Consider the following 20,502-nt stretch of genomic DNA (forward strand, 5'->3'; position numbering starts at 1 on the left):
TATTATATTCACATATACCTAAAAGTAGAGGCCTGTGATAGGCTTGATATTGGAATTAAATAGTTTTAAAAAAATCCTAATTTGTGAACTCCTGGTTTTTTTATATGGGAATATGTTTGACTATTTAAATCAAATAAATTCTTTTTTTTCATAAAAGTATGTCAAATGTTCGACAGCATTGTTGTAATTTATCAGGTTTTCTAACCATTTGTAGCGGGCATGATGGGGACCTTCCCTTGCAGGTTTCTAGTAGTATATGCCCTAGATAATATGACAATTGTAAATTCGAAAAGGGAGTGTGTCAATAGCCTTCTCTCCCTCCATGTTGAGCAGCCCCTATAATTTAAATAAATATATTTGACATTTTCTCCTTTAATTGATTTTTAATCAAAATCTTTTTTGTGTAAACTGACAAATTTTATATATATCTAATGTCTTTATTCATAAATATCTCTAGTGTATTTTTTAAATACTGTTATTGTATAATTTATATGTTTGAAAATAATAGAAAAACACCTTATGATTAAATTATTATCAAGTAAAGAAATCAAGCACCACTATGAAATAAACAAGAAGGAGGGGGGGACAAATCAACAATTAATGGGAGCTAACTTATTTGTCTGTGGGCAAAAACGGAGGTACATGTAGAGACATCTGATGATGATGGTATAAGGCTGACTTTTTCTGGGGAGAGGACTCAAAAGGTCTAACAATCTTGGGTTTGACTGAAGTTGGCGACGAGGACGAGGATGTCAGTGGCGATGAGGTTGGAGGGAGAACAGAAGGAATAGGCGGGGGTAGAAAGGGTGAATAGAAGGGATATGACTGTGATAGGAGCTGATGATAGCGGGATGTGAGCATATGCTGATAGTATATATCAAAATGAGGTGAATGCGGAAAGGATGACGGTAAGACTTGATGATGAGGTGGGAAAACAGCGGAAGGTTGAACCCCACTTGAGACAATTGGAGAATGCGAAAGACGATCTTCAGGACTCACATCCGTGACGTTCAGCTCTTCTTCTTCTCCCTCGGATCGACTCCTTTTTTCGTCATTTTGTCCATTGGGTCGCTCGCAATGTTTTCTTTTGGATCTGAGCTGTCCATTTTCTCGAAAGCCCTTTGCGAAGGGATTGTTATCGATTTTGAGTTGTGTGATTTTGTCGTTTTGATACGCCGTGACTCCAAGGAATGTGGTTTCTGGAAAGACGAAGGAGTTGTAGAGGGAATTTGCGAATTGAAGACTTAATAAATCATTGGCTTGAACCACGTGGATCCGAGCAACGTATTTATGCATGGATGTTAATATGATCTGGAAAAAAAGTATACAAATAAATCAATTTGTCTAACGCATAGTATCTTTTTTTTTTTTTCCAATCACACTTACATGTCCGTTTTGGTCGAGGTTGTTATTGGTCAGTTTGACTTTTTGAAAGGAGACGTCATGTTTCATCCACTGAGCTCCTGAGGCGGGGGAGTCCGGATGAACAAAGAGGCGTGAAGGCATTTGTGGTTCTGCCTTACCTGCTACAACCCACTCCTTTCCAGTGAATTTATAGCGACAGTCATCTGCGAGTATCAGGTCAAGAAGAACAAAGTATTTTGAGGACGGATCTAATCCAGAGACTTGGGCCTTGAGTGTTGGAAACATTCGTCTATAAAATAATGAACAAATTATGATTATTATGAATTTATGGGAAGGTATAAAAAATATCTTATCAGTGAAGGAAATAATTATTTTTTAATTAAGATATTTTTTGGGTGGAACGATAGCAATAGAAACAACAAATTTGTTTGATATTTAATTCCACCCACATTGATTGAGCCAGGAGTGGGGGGAAATCAATGTCGCGTAGGAAGATGAGACAGAACCTTCATGAAGGATATTTGTTTACTTTTCAAATCTCTCTCTCTAGTTAAAGTTCTTAATAATCAATAAATGGTATAGACGAGTGTGAACTTTTATTGTAAATTCATTAAATATTCAGTTTTTTTGTCCTATAAAAATCCGTAATATATTTTCTCAACAAAGAAAAAAATAAGAATCAACTCTCTCTTGGTCAAATTATGATGTTCTGATTCAAAAACTTCACTTTTTTTTTTCTTTTTTTTTTTGGTCATATATAAAAAATATGAGTTTATATTTTTGTTTAGAATGACGAATTTGATTACATTTGGTTTCATAAATAAATTATTCAATAAGAGAATTATTCGCTTATTCAGGAAGTCCCAAATGTATGTCAAGATACCATTTGTATTCACTGATTCATAATGGGATACATGCATTAATTTCAACATATTAACCCCTGAAAATCGACACTTTAAAAAATAAGTATCCTCTTTTTTGTATTTTAAAATAAAGTCAACCTTATAAACACAAAAAATGCAATCATTCAGGGCTATGTATGTGTGTGAACTTGGTCATAACATTGGGCAGAAAGTTAATTCATTTGGTGCTACTATTAGAATCCATAGTAAATTTTGACTGTCGAATGACCAATAGAATTAAAATATTTATTTTTGTAAAACTAATGTTTTATGTCGTCAGAATAATAATTTAAAAAAGATTCTTTTAATTTCACAATTCATTATTCAATATCTTTAATTTAATTCTCTCTTTCATTGTATAAAATTGTGTAAATTGTACTCCACTCATTAAAAAAGAAGAAAAAATCGTCATTACATGGTCAAAAAATGGATATAGAATGCATAAATAATGTATCATATGGAAAAATTTAAGATTGTATATTATTTGTAAAAAAAAAAAACCATTCTGGTTAAACTTAACAGGCAAGAAATGTAATAGACTCTAATACAAAGAGTCAAATAACCACCCAACAGAAGTCAAAAAGTCAATTCACACTTGTATTCGAAGCCAAATAAATTTACAATATACATTGACTAATGTATACAAATTCATTTCCTGCTCGACCAAAATATTTGCCTTTCTACCTCCGCCAAGACGGGGACAAAATTTGGGGCGCCAGTCCCTTTTTATACACATACAAATATTATGATGTCTGGACGTTCGAAATCTCTAACCTGTCTCAGTCATTAGCATCACCATTGTCGGTGTTTTTAAATATGCGTGTTCCTTATAAATAGGTGTATCATTCCAGCCATTGTGCCAAGCCGCTTGTACATTTTACTGATTGGGTCAAATTATTTGGGCAGAAAGAATTTGCTCAGGAGGTATGTTAAGTGATGATGGGCCCCATTTAAATTCCATTTTTCTGATATAAATCATAAAAAAAAATACTTCTAAAAAAAATAGTTGAAATATCTTTGATTAGGTAGACTTTTTTGGTTATGTCTATCTAACAAAAAGTTAAGCAAGACAAGAAAACACGGTGAAGACCTAATTATTAATACATTGATTTGACCTAGTTGAATAATGACCACAAAAAGTAGGGTCTTTTTCAATTTTTTTGACTAAAATAATATCAAGTTTTCCTCATAATCTTTTTGGCAAATAATTTATTTTACGACTTTTTGACGTTTTGTGGTTTTCTTTCCTTTTTTTTAAGTTACTTTCCACCCTTCTTGACGTAATTAACCACATGTTATTCAAATAAAAAGAAAGAAAAAATATGGATTTTTTCCCCTCCTGGCGCCTCTAATGGGTCACAAAATATAAATGAGAACTTCCTTACCTCCCCATTTTCGTGATGATCATTTCGGTTCCAATAGAATGAAATTCCTTCCAGAGTCTCTCATTTTCTAGCTTTACAGAAATATTAGGATCTCGTTTTCCATTTGTGAATATGGCAGTTGGATCCGGGGGCGGTCCAGGGGTTGGATTGAGAGGAAAGCCTAACATTACGTACATAAGTTAATCCACAAAATCACAAATAGTATAAAAATAATATCCTACCAGGAAAAGTTATGGCACAGGGCTTATCATCCCCAGAGGCACTCAAGTACTGTGCTTGGTAGGGAGTCTGTCCTGGAAAGAGAAGGCTCCTTCGGAGTCCTCCAAACACTTCTTCTGAATACATGATGTCAATAGTGTTGAATATAAACTGAGGGTATGATGATGATGATGATCTGACAATAATAATTCATCCACAACTCACTGAAATTCACAGCTCAACTGATGAAAAACACGGATTAATTTTTATTCATTTCTTACACGCCGCATGTGACGAAACTCCACCCTGTGAATGACGGGGAGCACCCAATTAAAGGAATGGGCGCGCTGAACTCAGGTGTCGGGGAATAAGTGATAAGGCGCCAAATCTCGCGTCAAATTTAGCATGTTGTACTCTAAGACATATGTGGTAGTGGTCCATGTCTTAGCCCAGCTACATAAATATCGTATTTGCATTTTCTCCGTATTATATGATAATAATATTAAAACAATTAAGTGCAAATAATATTCACTCAATATTTGTCGAGACAGTATTTACATAGTTGCTCTATGAACAAAACAGAGATTTAATTATTAGTACGTCATCAATTAATAAATAAAAAATAGTATAATGATAAGAAGATTTTATACGAACATTATACATAAAGTCGTAATATCTCTATTAGGCCTTTACGCATGGATACTTATCGGTCAAAATGATAACATAACATTGATTTTACAAATGTATATTTACACTATGTTTGTACAAGTTGCAACGTGTATAAGAAAATTGTACAAGATAAACTTTTTTATCTCATAGTCGTCTATAAAATCACAACATGCCGGTCATTTTAATTACCAACTATCAATTAATGCTTGAAACTGTTACTTTCGTTTTAGTAGAGGATTGGAAAAGAGATGGTTGAGAAGGGTTTTGGTGGAAAGGTCTAGTAAGATGATCGTTGTGGGCTAGACAGAAAGAATGATTGTACAAAATGGCATGAAAATCAAAGCTAACTAGTTATTAAATAGTCTAGTTAGGAGTTGGATGGATTTATCTCTATACTGGTTCAAGTATAGGGTAATTAACAGCCCCATTTTTCTCTAAGTAGTATTGACGGCAAGACTGAGGAAGAGACAATCTGTTATTGTTTTTTTAGTGCAGAAGGGAACTAGGGACCACAAAGCATTATTTATATGAATGCAGCGATACAGGCAACATATGGGGCTTTTTGAACATTGGGAACATAAATTGAATAGTTTGATTATATTTATGTCGGACCAGAAAGGGAATTAATTAATTTTATCATTACCGAATTGCAGAGTATTTTAAATAACTTTAGATGTACAAAAACCCACCTTCTGAAAAAATTTAATTTAAAAAATTAAGTATATGATAAACGTCTAGTCGGAATGTGATGGTAATATTAATTAAGTGAAATTTATATTTCATTGTACGCGCGTACAACGAAATATATAAATAAATATTGATGCTATCATTGTATTAAAATTACTTATTTAATATGTATTTAGGGTTAAAATATAAATACCTATGGGCATGTCAGCCATATATAATATATTCATGAAGATATTTTGATCAATTTATACCCCATACTATCTAATTTCTGAAATGAGCTGAAAAACTCATTAAAGATCAATATTGCTCAATACTTTTGTTAGATATATAAGACTTTATTTAACTCATATATTGCCTGCCTGTACAAGTCACAACTTTTACACAACATATAGAAGAGTATTATATAGAAAGTTATCAAATTAATTAATATCAGAGCGACTTGATTTATTAAGTCTATAATATATTTTGTATGGGTAATTAGTGATTTATTAACAAAATATGTAATTTTTTCAACTAAAATATTTGCTTATTCATAAGAATTTATAAATAGATTTGAAACAAATATTTATATATATATATATATGTGGCCCATCAATACTAAAACAATCATGAATAACTTTTCTTGGATTTGTATCTGGGTTACATATTTTGTATATTTGAACTATTTCTTTTCTATTTAGATACATAACATATTCAAACTCATCTCTTAGGAGCACCACAAATAAAATTTAAATGTTGCAAAAACTCTATCTTATAATTAAATATAAATAACCAAATTATTTCTATTAAACAGGCAATATATGAGTTAAATCAAGCCTTATTTATCAAGCAAAAGTATTGAACAATATTGATCCTTTTTGATTTTTTCAACTAATTTCAAAAATTTGATAATATTGGGTATAAATTGATCAAAATATCTTCATATAAAATATTTATTAGGTTATATTTTTTCTGTAATTTATATTATTCTAGATATCAAGTTTCTGTATAGACTGACCTAAAATGAGTTGAATCAAATTCGTGGTGAGTTAACAAGGAAACAATCTGGATAAAAATCAAAAAAAGGATAAATGTCTAAAATGTTTTTCTTGCAAAATTTATATGAATAATTCAAACATTCACTCAAATTTAAGGGATGATATAAAATACTCACGAATATCAACCATAGTGTAGCACCTTCATTCAATTCATAAGACTTTATTTAAATTCTTCATTTAAAATCCATCAATTTCAACTTTTTTTTTTGCATTGTGACAATAAATTTTTGCTACGTGTATTTGCAATTTTCCTCACCTTTAAATGATTAATTTAAATAGTTTTTTTTTATATTTGTCAAAGAATATTTTGACAGAATGTTTTCCAGCTTGTTTTTGTGTTGAGACGCCACATTTGCCAGCTTTTGACTTGTTTTTAAACTTCCCCTTTGTCTTTCAAATATTAATTCCCTTTGCTGACAAATACTTATATTTATACGATCATGAACAAATGGGTCAAGAACTCTATGACCTGAGCATGTGTGTACATATACATAAGTATATGATATATAGGAAAGGCCAGAAAGAACCACTGATGTCCACCTCCCACTCCCCTTGTGGTCAGTCGATTATTATTATTTTATGATGAACATGTCTGGTATTGCTTCTTTTTATTTTTATGAGTAAATTCCCAAGAGAGGAATTCGTTGTAAATTGAGTATCAAATTTATTTTCTGAGGGTTCTATGAAAAAAAAAAAAAAAAAAGAGACGGGATTATAATAAAATCTTAACTCCTTGGCGCCTGGAAATTGAAGAAAAAACAATTTGAGTCAACAATAACACAAATATATGAAGAACAATAAAATGTCGTCAAGTGTCAATTGCTAAGTAAATAATTTTGGTCGTGAGACAATAGTGTAATTAGTTAGCGCGTAGTTTGTACTTTGGATTGGACCAATGGTGTACCAAAACGAGAAGAGCGGATATACAAGTAATTGCCAATCTATTTTTTTACAAATGATTGGATGTTTGAAAGATGACATTTTAAAAGGAGAAAGTGATTTTTATGCTAGACAAACTTGACAAGCCTTGGTGGTAATGAATAAATCTTATCTGGGACTTTCTACCTCATATAACGACAACAGAGTCAAAGCATGTGTAGCAGACTTTTTAAGAAGTATAAGTTATATAAAAGATGCATCCATCCTTTGATCTAAGAATGAATACTCCATCAGGGTAGTCAAAATTCAAAATTTAAAACTAATTTTTTTGAAAAAATAATTCAAAAATCAATAGCTATTCTCAAAAAATTTAATTTTTTGAGAAAAATTTCAAAAGTCCAAAGCTGTTCCCAAAAAGTTAAATTTTAAAGCTGTTCAAAAAAAAAATATTAAAATTTTTCGTAGAAAAATTTTCAAAGATTTAATTTTTCTAAGAAAATTGTCAACAAACCAAAGTTATTTACAGAACATTAAATTTTTTGGAAAATAAATTTTTGGTCAAATAATGTGGAAAATTAAATTTTTTGCATTTTTTTTTTGAAAAGTTAAATTTAATTTTATGTATTAAATTATTTAGCAAAAAACATAAAATCCTAAGTTGTTTTTTTTCTAAGGGGGTTACAAACCCTCCAGCCCACCCGCTGTGGATGCTCCTATCCGTGTATTAAGCATGATTTTGTTACAAAAAATTAATAACATTATTTTTCCCATTCTCTTCTATTTCTGACTGTAGCATGGAGCAAATATTGAAATTTCTCAGAACCTTCTCCGATACCGATACGATGCAGATATTGGACGTTTTGGCCAATACATCAATTTTTCGATTTTGATCTGAAATATATATATACTAATACTAATATTTTTATACCATTTTTGGTATTAATGTTAGTATTTATATTTCAACTCTTATTCGATTAAAATTAAAAATAAAATGTTGTTACGAGTAATTATCATACAACCACACGGGGTTTTATTCAGAAACTTAGTAACGTTATAAATGACAATTTTCATTCAAGCTATTTTGTATAAAGTACAATTTTCTACCTCAAAAATTTGAGGTGTTAAGTAATTGGCTGCTCATTCTGAGTAAGAGATTTTTATGCGACTTTAAAAATTAATTTAAATATCAATTCAGTATAGTACCCGTATAACGAACAAAATTAGTATGTACCCATTATAACCATACGTTGGATATTTGTAACAAGGGACAGTTTCAGCGTGAGCGCGGATAGAGGAAAAGATAAATGTGTGGGGGGTTCTTTCTTTCCTTATGAATAATTATTATTATTTTTTTTCAAATAATTTCACTTTCTTAGAAATAAAAACGTGGATCCTTTTTTTTCAATGACTATTTCACAACAAAATAAAAAGTATTGAACGGCCTTTTTTAAAAATGGTATGTATATTTCGAATGACATTTCTTTAGAAATTTATATATTATTCTACTTTCAAAACGGCCTTTATCTGAAGAAAAATCAAAGCTTTTTTATTTTAAGGACTTTTATTAGAATTCAATTACTATTTACTTGGTTGAAATCACCTTTATTTTAAGGAGATTTATCTTATTTTTATAATAGTTGTCTGTTATAAATTTTCTATCGGTGTCTATATTTAACTTTTTTTTTAAATCAACCACAGGATCTGCATTTGAAGTGGGCCCTTGGAAAAGTACTTCATTTGTGAATTTGATCTCCCCCCCCCTTCCCCCGAAAAAAAACAAAAATAACTAGTCATGTTTGTAACCTTCCACACCCAGTGGTTCTAAAGTCTCATTTGATAGAGATATGGCAGTGATCTACGTTACCTGTTAACCTAAAAATATTTTAGATCTAGTTTAGACATATTTATCCTTGACATTATGGATAAAAACACAATTTTTGCCCTGTAAATTTTTTAATCCTTTTTAAAGTTCCAAACACATATTGTCAAAAATAGAGTAAATCTTGGGGGGAAAAAATGTCCAACGTCCATGACTGAAACCACTGTACCACAGTAAGAAAAATAGGGAAAAAATCATAAACAAGATTATAATTTAATCATCACTCATGGATACTAATGACCTCAATGCTGGAGTGTCGTTACAGAACATAGACCACCATCAAAGAATGTTCATTTTCTGTACTCCATAAATACGTCATCAGTTACGACTCAGATTACAGGCAAACGAGGGTGATGATGATAATAAGTTATTGATCATAGAGAAAGACTTTCATACACTTAAAAATCCATCAAGAAGTCATTGTTTTTGGGCGTCTGTATTTTAATACATCACTTACAAATAGGATTTTATTCAAATAATATCCTTGAAATGAATCGTTTATCATTTAATTAATTTTGTGTTTTCAGGATATATTCGTACTTTTTACGAGCAAACTTATTAAACAAAAAAATCGTTAAGACCCATTCACTTTTTCTTAAAGGGTTTTGTTTTTATATGGGTTGGCTTGGCTAACTCCTTAATGAATGATGACGCAAGTCAACATCAAACAAAATCTTTTAGATTTCCTATTCGAATCTAGTAATGCTTGACGAGCAATTCAGATATTTTAATTATTTTTTTGTATAAAATATTAACTTTTTCAAAAATTTGGGGATTAGGAACTAGTTTGTAAAAAAAGAAATTAATATCCCCAAATATTATTAAGTAAACAATGATATTTTATTTAATGAATCACTTATTGATTATTTCTTCAACAAAGTTGATAACAAATCAATATTGAAGGTGAAATAAACTTTGTAAAACCAAGTATCCTTTAATAATTGACACCCTAATTATTTGTGCTTGAAATAATTTTCTATTTCAGAAAAACAAGTAAACAACCCAAAAAAAATTGTTTTTAAACAAATGAAACATGGAATTTAAGGGATTTCTTAAAAAGTAAAATTTCGTAAACTTGTGTAATTTATGTGTAATAGACAATTTTCATTAGATTGGTTTTTTTTATTTAGAGAAGGAAAGTTTTTTTTTGGAAGTGTAACGTCATTGATGGAACAATATTTGTATGACATAGTAGTGGCTCTGCACCTTATGTTTCTAATCATAACTTAGAACAGTACCGTTTTAAATGCCTCAGTAACATCGAATTACACGTGTCCGCAGATACTTTTTAGGGCATTTGTCTGCATTTCCATCTCTTTTATGATCAATGAGTTTATGTCATAAAACAGTAAGTCTCAAACTATGCTACACGTATCACTGGTGGTACCTCATCTCTCTCTATCTTATGGTACGTTGAGAGACAACATAAAAAATTAAAGTCTCCGCGTTTGTATTTTTAATCAGAGCAAACATATGCGTAGGAGGAATGAGAGTGATTAAAGGTTGTTTTTTTTTGGCTAACATGCCAAGGTAAATATATTGCAAATATTTGAAAATAAGAATATGATATGGTTCTGGCCTTACACTGGAAGTAAAAAGCTTACAGAATTTAATTTTTATTTCAGTTTAGTATAACGTTTACGCATTTATTCCATTAAGGTTCTAATATTAATCAAAAAACAATATTCCAATTTCGGGGTCGTCTGTCTTATTTAATTCAAACTCCGATTCATCCCCCCAAAAAAAAAAAAAAAAAAAAAAAATAAGTCAAACTTTTATTATTTCCAGCCGTGTTTGAAGTAATCGATTTTTCAAAATATTGGGTATTAGACCTACAAGAAACCTTTATTAGAGTAAAACTTATTTTTAAAAGTTAATGTAAATTTTAAGTACAAATAAAAGCACATTTGAACCATATCTCAACCTATTAAAAGATTATTAAGTTATTTGAGAAATTGATGTCGAATAGTTTTTATGATCCTTATACTTTGTGAAAAAAAAATATTTTACTTATAATTGAATTCGAATCTTAAAAATTGTACATTGAATAATAAAATAACCGGGTAAATATTTAGCCACTCATCACATATTCAAACCTATTTTTTTTTTTAATTAAGCCTGATTTATTTTTATATTCTTTGACGACGAATGACTGGTAGTGATATGAATAGATTTTTTTCCTCAATCATTCAAAAGCTTTGCAAATTAAAGTAGCAAAAATGCATTATTAAAATGTAAAAATGTTAAATCGATAGATTTGATTTGAATGGTTAAATCAGGGCTATATGTTAAGCCTAATAAGTCAAATGAAGGTTTTAATTTTTAGCTTATATTCTTGGGTATCTCAATTTATCGTGTTACTTAGATAAAAACCTATAATTGATCACTAAATTGTCAATGAAATATGGGGGTGTGTGTAGTTGTTATGTCAAAAAAGTATGAGACAGTTTTCCTTTTCTTTTTGATATTTTTTCAAGTTTTTGTTATAACTTATCACAAATTTGATTAATCCCATATTTATCGCATCAATACAAAAACCATTTTGAAATGTATTTAGAATAGTTACAAAAAATATAGATACCCTAATATTTCATAAACAGACGTCGATCCATTTAGAGCCGATAAATTACAATTATTAAAATGAGTTAAAATACTCAATCCTGTTAAAAGTTAGTATAGCTAAAATCCCTAACCACAATATAAAAAAATTTCATAAAATACAGTTTCATAAATCAAATAAAGGTTTTAAACTATAGTTATCCTTTTGGGGTATCTCAAGTCATCCTAGAAATTTTGATACAATGTCTATAATTGGTTAAAATATGCCTTAGAATTATTGGATTCAAATAGGGGGAGTAAAAAGTTATCAGAGTTTTTTTCTCTTTATTTGACAATAAAATTAACACAGTTTGGAATATCCGATTTAGATGGTTCGAAACAATTTTCTGGCTAATCTTCAGCTCCTGGGCAATGGAATAAGTACTAACATGACAGTCCAACTAAACAATTTCCATTATTTTATTGACATTTTCGATGATTAGCATGCCTTATCTTCGACGTCCATATTATCAGAAGAGAATAATTGGAACCACCACCTTGCGGTTGCATTCGATACTGTATTGGGTTCATAACCAGCATAATGTTTTTGGCAGCCTGCTACACCTTTTCATTGAAGTCGTAGTGATACTGAAGAATATATCGAATTTTCTCTTTTATTTTACTTCAATTTTGGAATACGGTAACCCACAACTGTCTTCACCTATCTTGTTTTAAAGTGTACGATTAAAACTTTAAGTATACTCTTTTCTTGATGGAATGTATTTATCTTGAGATATAGCTCAATAAATACAACTAGCGAAAAACGCTCATAACTTTGTATTTAACCTAATATTATCATGTAGTAAAAAAAATGGTACATTTCTACCTGATTTTTCCTTAACATTTTTTCGGTGCTAACTCATAATATATTAATATTAGGGTCAATTTAAAGTTGCCCTTCAACCCAATCATCAAACCCCATGACTTTGTATTGTAGTAAAATATCTTTTTCTTATTTTTTTTCTTCAATATATATTTATTTCCCTTTGGAATACTTGAACGACTCACGTGTTTTCAATCAATGACACTCCTGGGTATACGTATCGAGTGCAAAATAATAATTTACACCGTTTGCATAATATTCTAGAATCTCCAATACAATTGAGCTATTTCTTTATGTATTCAATTCACCATTAGCAGTTATGATGATATAAATCAGCGTGCAGAAACCGACGTAAGACTTATAAATGTAGTCTGAATTAATTTCAGTCCAAATGTATTCAACAGCTGCCTTCATTGACTCCACAATCTCATGACGTTCTCAACATCTCTTCATCATCTCAACATCCGCTTAAAAAAAAGAATGAAAAGAATTAGCCTCTGGGCTATAGTGTACTACAGAGGTATTGCTTGCTTTCATCATTGAGGGGGGAGGGTACTAGCTGCAAAAAAATCAACAGCATTATTAATTACTTAATAATAAATGGAATAATTATATATATATACAGAGGCGTCCCAAGACTAATATCAGGGGAGGGGGTTGATTTTTGAATTTTTTTTGGACAAAAATCCATATAAATTAACCAAAAATTAAATTTTTTGGGGAAAAAAAAATCAAAAATTCAATGTTTTTAGAGAAAATTAATTTTTTTTTGGCAAATAATTTCAAAATTCTAATGTTTTCTGACAAAAAATTTAAGGTTTTGCAAAGAAAAATTTAAAATGAAATTTAAAATATTTAATAATTTGGAAAAAAAATCAAAATCCATTGCTATTCACAAAAAAATTAAATTAAATTAAAAAAAAAAGCACCCAAAATTTATAACTATTCTCTATTTGCTCTGTTGCATAATTTGACCGAATAAAAATCCTGTCAAAAGTAAAAATTCTGTAATTTTGAGAGGGCTATAGCCCTTCCAGCCCACCTCCTGCGGACGTATTATGTCATTCTATATTTATTCGCTTAAGTCCAGTCTTAGAACCGGCCTTTAATACCATCAGTGCTTCGTACCGTAAGAAAAAAACTGTTAAAGAAGAAAAAATATAGTTGAGTGACGTATTCGAGGGCCACACTTTACAATTTCTTAGGACATATATTCAGGACTGAACTGGACAGGATTGCAATCTTCCGTCCTCCTATTAGTCATTAGGAACAGTCCTTTGCACTGTTCCTAATGACCTTATTTAGATCAGGATTGATACACCACTAGGATAGGGTGCTATTGTTAAAGGGTTGAATAGAGGGGAATAGAAACAAGAAACGAATGTAGAAGAAAAGAGACAGAGAAAGGGATATATAAAGATACAGAAGGGGAATAGAAGAGAGAAGACACAGAGTGAAGGAGAGATATATGAAAAGAGAAATGGAAAATGAAGTTTTAATTAGGTCAAAAACAGGCTTTGAATGTACTCGAGGGGCCAAAAAAATATCGTAGGAACTTGCTTGGTTATTTTATACGTCTACTAAGTAAAGACCAGACTGATCTGTTCAACCATTTTGGATTCAATGTGTGATAACAAATAAATAAATCTATAAATATATATTTAGAAGATATGATTTTTAAAAATAGGGATGCGGCTTGAGCTCCCCCCCACCCGATATTAAAAGGGAGTAACTACGCCACTGGTGTACTATATATATAGAAACATTGTGACCACATTGAGATATCTCAGTATTTGATAATTTTAGCCATGACTGGTTGATTTTGACTGTATGTGCAGGATCTCTATCCAGATGGAAGATTAAATTACAATCAGGGAAGTTACTTAACAATATCAACAGTATTCTAGATACCCAATAAGCTTTTAAATCTCAGTATGAGAGTGATCTGCACTATTTAAAGTTGTGACCTTGAGTCTTGTGTTCTACTTTGATGCCATTCTAAGCTTTATTAAAAAATAAAAAGTCTAATGACAGATGATAGTTTATTTAACTTTTAAAGTAAATCACTTAAAAATTCAGAACTTTAAATTAAATGACTGTCTTTATTTTTATTTTATACCACGTAAATTGTACTATTTAGATATTATACATATACTTCAAATCAAATCGTATTTGAATAAAGAAGAACGTCTTATTTTTCAGGGAATTAAGGAGGAGAATCATCAATCATCACTGACTGCTTCAGAGGCAGTAGCAAAAGTACTACGCATGAAGGTACTCTGTTTGAAAGAATCATAATTATCATGAAATTGTTCTGTTCTACAAAAAAAGAAAAAAAAATACAAACACGAAGTAAATGATGGTTTTATAATAATATTAAATTGTCTTATGTATTCAAATAATGGAAGAATACAAAACGATCAAATATTTATTTATATACAGATTATATATATACCCAATTTTTTATAACTTTCAAATGTAAACAAGAGGCCGGAGATAGCTTCAACTTTTTTTGTTCTTGACTGAATCACTCCTATTTGTTTTAACCTAGACACGCCAAATTTTAACACAACGTATTTACATAAGTCTGTTATTGTCGGAATCAATTTAAAGGTTATAGGGATGTATCAGTCTCAACATTTTGGCGTTCTGTACGGCTATATCTTAATTTTGAGAGACACGTCTGAATACAAGACAAAATTCGTACCCCAGAACAGTCTTGGATAATTGACATCATCATACATTAATCTTCCATAATTTTGATACTCTAATTTTGACTTTAACAAGGGCTGAAGGAAGAATATAGCAAAATATTCACGTGTTCAGAGATATTTAAAGTATTACTAAGCTAATTTTATTAGTAAACAGATTACTTTGCTATATTAATAGTGAAAAAGATGCTTTTTGGAGAGTGCTTTAAAATTAGAAACGTTTTATGGAAGACCAAAGACAGGGAAGAAACTGGACTGGACGTGGAAGGATGTTAAGTTCAATATTAAGGACCTGTACAACCCTAAAAGGATATATAACAAGCAATAGTTTTTCCACAAATTACATTTGCAATGAGACTTGTAAATTGTTGCAACTATTCCCGAAGACAATGAAAAAATATAGAGTTTCTGATTATAAATATTAAAAAAATGAACTAAAGTATATTTTGGCAGAATAAACTACTTTGCAATTATTAACATTCAATGTTTGATAAATACTTGACAATATAAAGTGTTATGATGAATTTTTAATTCCAAATTTAATTCTAGTAGTACTTGACAAGTTAATTGCGAATCTGTAATTAGTTTTTCGTATAAAGTTTGGTTTTCGAAATTTTTTGATTTGTTAATGGTTTGAGTTTATAAAAAAAAATAATGATATAATTTTCCTTATGCAAAATTTATTGTTAATTTCAAATTTGGGAAGGCATATATTTGATTTGCTATCATCAAATTCCAATACAAAACTATAATATTCTTTATGTTTTTTTTTTAAAATTACGTTTCGTTTTTTCAATTGTTTTCAGGCAAAGATACTTATTTCAAGCAAATTTGAAAAGGGTTTTATTTACAATAGAGTATTTGGTTCTAGAAGATCCAGTTTAATTGTAACTTTGATTTGAACTTTTTTGAAAATTTTCTACAACCAGACTTTATACGAAAAAACTAATTATAATTACAGATCAGTTCATCATGTGCTATTAGAAATCAACATAAAATGTAAAAGATTTTGTTTTTGTTACTTTTGATATGCAAATTTTATGTCAATTTATCACGGATCAGTATAAATGATAGTAATACACAGAAAAAAAAATCTACAGGGCCGTGGCCTTGCTACATATTACTATACGTGCTATATTAGCCGGATATCAAGAACCTAAAAAAAATTGTCTTCTATTCATTGAATGAATCAGCCTTATACTCTATTATGACTAATTTGGGACTTTCATGAATGTCCAAAATATACAAATATTTATATTAAGCATGCCCGCTTTCAACGTGTTCCACTGTAAATATAATAATGAAAAATAAAGTCAAGTTTAATTTACTTATCCTTTATAATGATTGATATAAAACCCTCAACTTATTCTACATCGTTATGATTTGACATTTGATAGAAATATATCAACTGATAATAAATCAAACTATAATTTAAATTAATGTATTTACATTGAAAACAGTTAAAAACTGATGGGACTATGTAAACAAAACAAAAATTCATACTCCCGAAAAATATTATAACCCTTCACAATCAGTTTTTATCCAATACCTCTCAGAAAATTGGTTTTTTTCAGGATAATATGTACTGTACGTAAATTTTCTTGTATAATTGTTTCTACTCAAGCTTCAATATGCGCACGTTTTTACTTATTCAATTATATTGTACCATTGTAATTTAAACTTTATCAATGTAGCTTTATTTATGTTTCAAAAAGGGCATGTTGCAACTGTCGCCTACTCCGCCTGAAAAAAAAATAATAATAATATATCGGAATTTCCCAGGAATTATTATGATCGTAAAAAACAAAGGGATCCTCGAAGACAATCCAGGGGTATCCGCAGCGTTATATTTTTTTAGGAGGGGGGATTGATTTTTTGGAATTTTGTGAAAAAAAGTTACATTTTTCTGAATTTTTTTAATATTAAATTTTTTATAAGAAAATTTGAAAAATACACCGTCAATCACAAAAATGAAATTTTCCGAAAAAAATTTCAAAAATCCATAGCTATTCTCTAAAAATTGAATTTTTGGAAATAAATTTTTAAAAATTTATAGGTCTCTTCAAAAATATGGGACACAAATCAAAATTTAAAATTACAAAAATTACAATTTATGAAAAATAAATTCAAAAATTACAATTTATGAAAAATAAGTTCAAAAATTACAATTTATGAAAAATAAGTTCAAAAATTACAATTTATGAAAAATAAGTTCAAAAATTACAATTTATGAAAAATAAGTTCAAAAATTAAATTTTTGTTAATAAATTTCCAAAATCCACAGCTGTTAACAAAAATCAAATTTTATGGAAAAAAATTCAAGTATATTAGTAAAAATTCCTTAATTTTTTTTTTTTTTTTTTTTTTTGGGGGCTATAGGTCCTCCAGCCCAAACCCTGCAGACGCCTTTGCAATCGCAAATCGGGCTCTGTCAACATTTTTAATAGTAGAAGAGTTAATAACTTTATTTTTTTTAAATGTTTATTTTAAAATGCCGGTATATGATAACTTTATACTATCAACAATGAGGCTGACCATGGCCCCTTTTATTTTGCAGCCTCCGCTAGTGTACTCTAGATTTTTGCTCTAATTTCAAAAATAAAATGCTTTATATACAGCATAATACTCATTTTTAGCACAAAAATAAACGGATTTGGAGTTTAAAGGTAAAAATCTACACATTTAATAAATTTCGTATAATACTGAGTTTTTAAAAATCTTTGTGCGACTTGACGTGGAATGACTTATATTTTTGTTTTTTTGTAATTCAATTAGAGAGGTGTGAGTTTCAATTAGAAGTTTCTTCAGTTTCTTTCTTTCCCTGATATTTGAGACTTATTAACTCTTTTCATCACTCAAACGACGACAGAACACGCATGAACCCAAAAATCTTCTCACAGTTGTTTGTTTATGAACATAATTAGTACTTTTTTATGTCTGTGTTTTTTTTTAAAGATGATGTGAGCCGAGTGTCCATACGTTTCATATCGTTTTTCTATAAAGATCCTTATCGATTACTCCGTCATCATTCTCATAACTGAAGTAGTTATGAGTCTAATCTCTTCTATATTTATTTGTTTTAAGATTTTTTATAGGGTGGTTTGTTGGTTAAACTTTTTTCAAATTTTGATGGCAACTTTTCCCAATTGGTAAGAAAAATAGCTTTATGAAATTATATTGCTATGCGATTATATTATCTCTAGACCACCGCACATCTCCATCAAAGTTTGGAAAAATACATTTCTGATATTTTGGATAAAATAAGTTTTATAAATATTTTTCTAACCTATAAATAATATTTGTGAAGTATTTTACTAAAGTTATTTTATGTTGCAAAAACTTATATTTTGATCTTTTTACTATAAAAAAAAAGTTAAAAAAAAACACTTACGCTATACGTGACTCATAAAAATTTCATTTACTTTATTGTCTATTTGGCTCCAAAGTGTAACTTTAAAAAAAACACTTTACAAATATATTCGATTGGTAAAAAAAAATGTATATTAAATTGTTTTAATGTAAAGTTACAATAAAGGCTTTATATAAGAGTTTATTCGCCTTAATAATTAGTATTTACCTTTTTTGAAACTTTGATCGATAAATGCAAAGCAAATTAGCATGAGCTATTTTCCTTCCATTTGACAATTAGAAATTTTTTGAATATAAACCACCCTAACGTACAAACATACTCGTACATAAATAAATATATTTGTATTATGAGATTAAAAAGTTTGCTGGGATTTGTGTTCCATCTACATACATTATTTTCAATGAAATATTTCGTCTGTCTCCGGTTTATTGTTGTTATTAGCTGATTTAATATCTGGTTTCCAAAAACCAATAGAACCTGTTCCCTAGTAAATATTTATAGAGAGACCGGCATCATGGCTCCAATTTTCGTTCTTTTTTTTTTTTAGCTAACAATAAAATTACAACCCAATGCACACATTATATATTTAATCCTTGGGAATGAACTAATTAAATAACTCGAAATATATATGTTGACCACAGGTTATTCTTTTAGTGAGAAATCATACAAATTGCAACTAAAAAATTAGATGGATCATTTTAAATGAAGGATTTAAAGTAATGGGCATGAAGATGATTCAATAATTGACTACTCTATGGATAATTGATACATTATTGTTTTCATTTTGACGATTTTAGTATAAATTAAGTATGAAAATAGTTCAAATGCCAAACGTGATTTACTCATAAATTTTGATATATCCCAATGAAATAATAGTATTCATTAATAGTTGCCAATTAGAATAGCCTTGTTGAAATTAAATAATGCATTTAGGGCAAATATATAGTCACTTGTAGAATTGGCTTTGATAATTTATATCTTATATACAATATATTATGTAAAAAAGTGTTTATAAAGTAAAAAAAAATTGATGATGAACTGGTCCATGGTGTTTGTGGACCACTATAATTATACATTTAAGAGTATCAATAAGGGTAGATATATCCATAAGAGCAATTAATTAAGGATTTTAAAACAAGTGTAAGTTCATCTGTTAAGAAATAAATAACGTTTCTACAATAGACATTCTCTTAACTCAAACAAAAAGTCTAAAAATAGGCTTGAACACATTCACCATTTTTCAGTTCATGTGTACTATACTGACAAAATCAATTCTGGCGTTCGTTTACTTTTTTACTAAATGAATTCATTTTTTCCGTTTAATATTTTTAAACGTGATCAATTTTAGTCAAATTTAGTTAGCATCAAAAGCTTTTCCACGACAAGAACTATTTTTGATGTACGTAATTTTATATTTTTTGATTGTGACATATGCAATTTCATCTTCTCCTCACGGAGTTTACTTTGTGAATTCATGGAAGTTGCGTGATTAGTTATAGAGTAATTTATGATATTCCCATCTCCCCAACAGAACAAGCAAGTAATTTCAAAGCCAACTAAATTTGGGCAACAATTGATAATGCGGTCATTATTTTGCCACATGGTTTTAGGTTTGGTCTTGAAGGAAAAATGTCTTTGGATACCATAAAAAAAAGTGTCGTCGATATGAACAGCTAATTAAACGTTTCTGACGGATAATCATTCAAAATTTTATTGTTAGCGTGAACGGCGCTCAATTCCTGATGAAAAAAATAAAAAGCATCAAAAAAACAAATTAAGATGGGTTATTTTTATAAAACAAAAACATTACTGGGAAAAGGATAACATCTCGTATAAAGGGATTAGTACATGCAATAAATTATTTTGTAAAAGTTACAACTATTGATTCCTCAGTAGACATGCTATTTACTCAAATCCATATATGTATAATAATCTACCTGTTTAAATACAAAAACAAATTGTTTTATCTGATAATTACCCAATTAAACCGTCACACTTT

At 29.4% G+C, this 20,502-nt stretch overlaps 1 protein-coding gene across 1 annotated transcript; it reads right to left on the reverse strand.

Annotated features, from left to right (window-relative positions):
- Window positions 1-416: 416 nt before the first annotated feature.
- On the reverse strand, window positions 417-4,322 carry LOC121115659 (T-box-containing protein TBX6L). Its single transcript, XM_040709757.2, has 5 exons — window positions 4,132-4,322; window positions 3,874-4,074; window positions 3,653-3,812; window positions 1,387-1,654; window positions 417-1,311 (listed from the first exon to the last, which is right to left on the reverse strand). Exons 2-5 carry the CDS (start codon window positions 3,995-3,997, stop codon window positions 613-615), a joined length of 1,251 nt encoding a protein of 416 aa, XP_040565691.1. The 5' UTR covers window positions 3,998-4,074; window positions 4,132-4,322; the 3' UTR covers window positions 417-612.
- Between the last annotated feature and the right edge of the window lie 16,180 nt (window positions 4,323-20,502).

The sequence above is a fragment of the Lepeophtheirus salmonis genome, chromosome 4 (assembly GCF_016086655.4).
Source record: "Lepeophtheirus salmonis chromosome 4, UVic_Lsal_1.4, whole genome shotgun sequence".
NCBI lineage: Eukaryota > Metazoa > Arthropoda > Copepoda > Siphonostomatoida > Caligidae > Lepeophtheirus > Lepeophtheirus salmonis.

Coding starts and splice junctions, on each gene's coding strand:
- LOC121115659 (XM_040709757.2), bottom strand. CDS start 3,997: ATGTATTCAGAAGAAGTGTTTGGAGGACTCCGAAGGAGCCTTCTCTTT. Junction 3,813..3,873: donor CTGTGCCATAACTTTTCCTG/GTAGGATATTAT, acceptor ACGTAATGTTAG/GCTTTCCTCTCAATCCAACC. Junction 1,655..3,652: donor ATCATCACGAAAATGGGGAG/GTAAGGAAGTTC, acceptor ATTATTTTATAG/ACGAATGTTTCCAACACTCA.